The 5,597-nt window shown below is 44.6% G+C and overlaps 1 protein-coding gene across 1 annotated transcript in view; it reads left to right on the top strand.

The window, feature by feature from the left end:
* The first annotated feature begins 315 nt into the window (after window positions 1-315).
* Window positions 316-5,597, top strand: part of crlf1a (cytokine receptor-like factor 1a) — a 32,336-nt gene continuing 27,054 nt past the window's right edge. The window contains 3 exon segments of the mRNA XM_084309949.1: window positions 316-653; window positions 4,901-5,133; window positions 5,135-5,180. Of these exon segments, the coding sequence (XP_084166075.1) occupies window positions 575-653; window positions 4,901-5,133; window positions 5,135-5,180 (358 nt within the window). The 5' untranslated portion in view covers window positions 316-574.

The following is a 5,597-nucleotide window of genomic DNA, read 5'->3' as shown; positions in this document are numbered from 1 at the left end:
AGAAAGTGAGAGAAAGAGAGGGAGGGGGGAAGACTGAATCAGTGAAAGTGAATGGATCTGACTCTTCCACCCATCATCACTGAATGGGGAGAGAGAGACAGTGGGAAAAAAAAGAAAAGGAGAAGAAGACGGAAAGAGGGGGGGATGACTGGTGAGTGTGTGGGAAGAAGAGGGGGAGGCGGGGGCTTATAAATGTATCAACTTGTGTGTGTGTGCGGTTTAGCTGAGGAAGCATTAAGAATAGAAAAACACAGCAAACAGGACGCGGGGTACTCAGTGTTTTACTTTACTGGGGGACGTCTCGCCTCGGGGGGGCAACCAACCAACGGCACGCCTGACTTGTTCTGCTAATACCTCCGGTGTGTTCCCGATCCCGACCCGATCCCGTGCTGCTCCAGCGGGTGGACTTGTCAATAGAATCCGGAGCGTTTCCACACTTGAACCCGCGGCGCTGCCTTTCCTCTTCCAGTGGTGCGCGTAATCTATACTACAGTAGATCGGAGGGTCAGAGAAGAGAGCTCATCATAACAACAACAACAACAACTGCCAAAAATAGGACAAATCTTCCGGGAAAATGAAAGTCGCGTTGGAAGTGTACTTCATGGCTCTCCTCCTTGTGTTGCGTGTTCCCGGCGCGCTGCCCTACTCTACACGTAAGTTACCCTCCATCGGTGCGCAAAGCTGCAGCCTGCATGGGTTTTTGGGAAGCTTTGGTTAGTTAGTTTGGATAGGCGGCTGTTTGGGGTACGGCGTGCGTGTGTGTGTGACTGTGTGTGTGCGTGTGCGTGTTGATAGGTATATTCAGTTCATTAAAGTCTAATATTTTATATCCAGCTCCTCTCATGAGTGCATAGGTATCATATCAATCCAAATAACTCAGTTTTATACTATCAGTGTGTGCATGTGTGTGCGTGTGTCTATGTGCGTGTGTTGAGGGTGTGAACGGAGTGTTATATTAAAATGAAAGGATCTTACTGTTTGTTTGAAAGGTTTCCCCAAAGCTTGAGGACAAAATATGGCATTTTTAACCATTATGTACAACAAACAAAACAAAAAAACACACATAATTATGCGAATGATATAAAGTTGGATGACATAAATAGGCCTAATATTCAACTAATTTGGTCACATTTGATCAGATTTTTGGCCACTGGCAATTCTGGACACAAACAATTGACTATTTACACGTTTTTCTGACAGGCCCGTGCAAGGAACACATTGTTGATGTGGTGAAATGTAGTTAGTTAGTTGCACACATATAGGCCTATACCATAGTAGCTCTATAGGGTGGTGAATTCATATGATGAATTGAAAATGGGGGACCCTGATGTAAACAAGATGAAAGTCTTCTCTGGTCTGCATCCCCTTAAACAATTGTGTGTATTGAGCCGTACTGTATTGTACCCATTCAGCAATCTGTTAATAAAATGTTCAATCAATCAATCAATCAAAATGTAGTAACTTTGCACACATAGGCCTACTACCCTAGTAGCTTCTACAGAGTAGGGAGCACTGGCAGTGAGGCTATTGAGAAACCCTCCCTGGAGGTTTGAATTTCAACAAGTCGGGCCATAATTCGTTTAACACATGGAGCATGGGGCTTTACAAACCGCAACAAAACAGTGACATCATTTGGTCGGGTCTTAGAGAATGTTAACCGGCTGCTTAATGCACGGTTAAGTAAATACAGTTCTGTTATGCGGTCCCTCACGCCCGCTCCACATAAGTGGTCGGATTATTTGGTGAGCTCATTGGTCAACGGCAATGACGAATCTCCATGTTAATTCCTAAACGAAAGCGTTTGGAATTAAAGTCCGGTTTAAAGGACTTCAAGGAGACCCAAGGGACTTCATTCATAAAATAGGGCCTATAGATTTAGTTTTTTCTAATTGTTTCTGATTGGTCTAATTTCTACATTCATTCCCATTGTGAATGGAGTAGGCTATGAATTCCACCCATGCACAGATTATATTTTGAATACCATATACAGCAGAGGTTTTAAAAAAATGAAATCAAATAAATTATAATAAGAAATACAAATACAAATGTTGCCCTGAGACTGAGAAATATGGCCTTCAGGCACCATGACTCAAATTAGGTCCTATTTCAAAGTAAAAATGATCAAATAATAAATAATAATAATAATTATTTGTAGTAGTATTAGTATTATTAGTATTATTATTATAATAAATAACAAAAACCGATCGTATACACAGATACACCCCCAAATACCGATTACAGTAGGCTAACCTTGATGTTTTTAGACTGAATGTCGCAGCATGGAGATTAATAAAGATCAACACGGTGCATTTAACTACCGCTATACATTCACACAAGTGAAAACCATTATAGCCTGATAACAACCTATTACCAGAGAGAAGCAGATCACCGTCTTCTTTCATGTCAGGTTATTGATATAGTGTGCATGCTGTTTGACCTGAAACGACAAAAAGAAAAAGGCATTCAGTATCATCATCGTCTCCTCGCTCCCCTCTCTCAGTCGGCATGGCACGGCTCAATGTAACTAATGCTGCATGACTGCTAGCTCCACTGTGCTCTCCTACCAGACCCTGTCGATCGCTCCACACGTATCCCCTTCTCTCTGGTACACCGAGGACACAGAGTCTTCCTTTGAACTGCTCAGCCGAGGAGCGAGGGGTAAACACTGCTTTAGAAACGGAGATATTACCGGCCTTTCATGCCCCCCTTTCATGCACCCTTGACGACTGACAGCATGACCGCAAGTGTCGAAAAGCATGGCTCCCATTTTTTCAGTCTCCCACACAACACCATGCAGGAGTCAGACGCAGGCTTTTAGATGAAGACGTGGGTCTACTGTGTTTATTTTGCTCTGCAGTCCATTCAGGATCCTGACACTGTCCTGTCATTAGTTAGAATGTTTTTCTGTATAGCTTTTTCTTTATCCCATTCATTCCCGCCCGCCACTGCGGAATTCTACACATTGGGATGACCTGCTAATTGTAATGCCACCAAAGAGAATATTTAACATTTATTTTTATTTTTTTTAAGTTTTCTTTCTAAATTCTAGGTTGCTGATACGCTTAACGTATGTAGTAAAACGTCGTTAGAATCTTCAGTTATCAGAAATTACTTCAGGCCATGTGTAACCAAACATCTGAAAGGTTTATTATCGGATGGATTATGAGAACATAAAAAAAAAACAAAAAAAAAACTCAACTCTTACCCCACCAGCCTCACACACATATAAACCCTCTGAAAACAAATCATATTTTACTGGCCATTTCCTCATGTGGAGCTTGTTGAGGAAAGACAATAAACATGCAGTAATTGGTTCTGTCGTCACGGTGGTGAAACACAGAGACTTCACACCCAGACACGGTGGGAGGGAGGGTCTCAGACTAACGTCGCCGGGCAGCGGTTGGTAAAAATGCTGATTGTTATTCAGCTGGATCGCCGGCCGTGTGATTGGGTAATCACGGCCCCTTCCTTTCCCTCATCTGATGACATGCATACGGTTTTGTGTGTCTCCATTATGTGCATACATATGTTTGGCCTTTGTTTGTGTGTGTGTGTGTGTATGCTTGTGGGAATTGTTTCAGAGTTTGTGTTGTTATGATATAAATATTGGCGTGGGAACATCTTTCTAAAGGACCACATGCAGTCTCAGTCGGTGGATGTGGTTGGTTGCCTCAACAGATGTAGTGGCCCCCCCCCCCAGGCTGGGATCTGTAGTGGTCTCACACACAAGTGTTCAAATGGTACAAGAGTTTACAAGCTCTCACTCACTCAGTCACTGCTCTCCCACAGAAAACCTCATGTTTATATGTTTTTTCAGAGCGCTGTCCCAAGTCAAAGGTTTAGGCTCCGATAAGTAATTCTATTCTAGTCTGCTCTGCCCCGCTGTTTTCCATTCTGTTTTACCGCGCTCCACTCTAGTCTACTCCACTTTGCTCTATCCTATTCTGCTTCGTTCCATTCCACTTTGCTCTATCCTATTCTGCTTCGTTCCATTCCACTTTGCTCTATCCTATTCTGCTTCGTTCCAATTCCACTTTGCTCTCCTCTACTCCTTCCACTTTACATTGCTGCTATACTGTACAGCTACTATCATCTAATATCATTTCCCCAACATCCGCCCCTATCCTCCAGTCATGTCCGCCTAACTCCCCCGCCCCTTCAATTTTGTATTAGAATCTATCTTTCAGTTTAGATGGACACGAATACTCAACCAGACACGCTATAGGAGGAAACTTTATATGACCAAAAGCAAGAACAAACTCAATTAAAACGAAGGGTTATGTAACAAGCTGTGCATGAATGGAACTCACTCGCTCCCTAGACTTATCACACAAGAAAACAGTCAAATAAGATTTTAAATTGTATTATAACAGCATCTCTTGACAAGGGATATTTGAACAGATGTAGAAACTATTGACATGTATGAAAGTAGTTTTTTTTTTTTAAATGTGATTGTAAAAGTGAGTTTCAATTATGAAGTAAAATACTCCGTATTGGGACTAGGCATTGCAAGAACACCATTATGTATCAACATCAATGTAGTTAGATGTTTATATTAGGCGTGTATTAACAAATGTGTGAGCATGTAGCGTGTACAGTTAAGTATTCCTAGCTATTTGACATAGTTGATTATTGGATTATTGTATATTGGAGCTTGTCTTGTAAGTATTATGTCTGTGTGTGTGTGTGTGTGTGTGTGACGTGTGTGTGTGTGTGTGTACTAGTCCTTTGTCCTGTTTACTTGTAATGTTATGATGTAAGTATTATGTCGCACACAGTCACAATGTGCGTTTTTTTTTGTGGACCCCAGGAAGAATAGCTACTGCAATGCTGTAGCTAATTGTGGATCCTAATAAACTCAACTCCTCTGCCTCCCCCTCCCTCCCCCTCCCCCTCCCAGAGGTGGCAGCCATCCAGCCCCAGGACCCTGCCCTGCCCATCGGCTCCAGCCTGACAGCCACCTGCCAGGTCAACCCCGAGCTGGGCCTCCACGCCAGCTCCCTGTTCTGGACGCTGAACGGCCGGCGTCTGCCCAGCTCCTCCTACAGCGTCCTGAGCCCCACCGCCCTGAGCGTCACGCTGCCCCGCCTGCCCGCCTCGCGCCAGCGCTCCGGGGACAACCTGGTCTGCCACAACCCCGGGGGGACACGTCCTGGCCGGCTCCTGCCTCTACGTTGGCAGTGAGTCAAGACGGACGGAGAGAGGGGGAAGGAGAGAGAGAGGGAAGGAGAGAGAGGGAAGGAGAGAGAGAGAGAGGGAGAGAGAGGAAGGAGAGAGAGAGAGAGGGAAGGAGAGAGGAGAGAGCTCGGCTCCGGGCGGTGACAGTGTTATGAAAATAGGAGGAGGAGGTTTTTTCGGCTCGTGGTCGGGGGCCTTTTGTGTTTCTGGTTATGGGGCGTTTGGGAGAGGAGCTGTGTTTTCTCAGCTTCGGGTGTCCGTGGATGATCTGGCAGTCGAGTGTTGGGAAATGGAGCACGAAAGGAACGTTAGAGGAGAGAGAGGGAGCGGGAGAGAGAGGAGAGAGAGAGGAGTGAGAGAGGAGAGAGAGAGGAGAGAGAGAGGAGTGAGAGAGAGAGAGAGAGGAGAGAGAGAGAGGA

This window comes from Notolepis coatsorum (genome assembly GCF_963971535.1).
Source record: "Notolepis coatsorum genome assembly, chromosome: 3".
Taxonomy (NCBI): Eukaryota; Metazoa; Chordata; class Actinopteri; order Aulopiformes; family Paralepididae; genus Notolepis; species Notolepis coatsorum.
The sequence above is the reverse complement of the archived record's forward strand: the minus strand, read 5'-3'. Positions and strand labels throughout refer to the sequence as shown.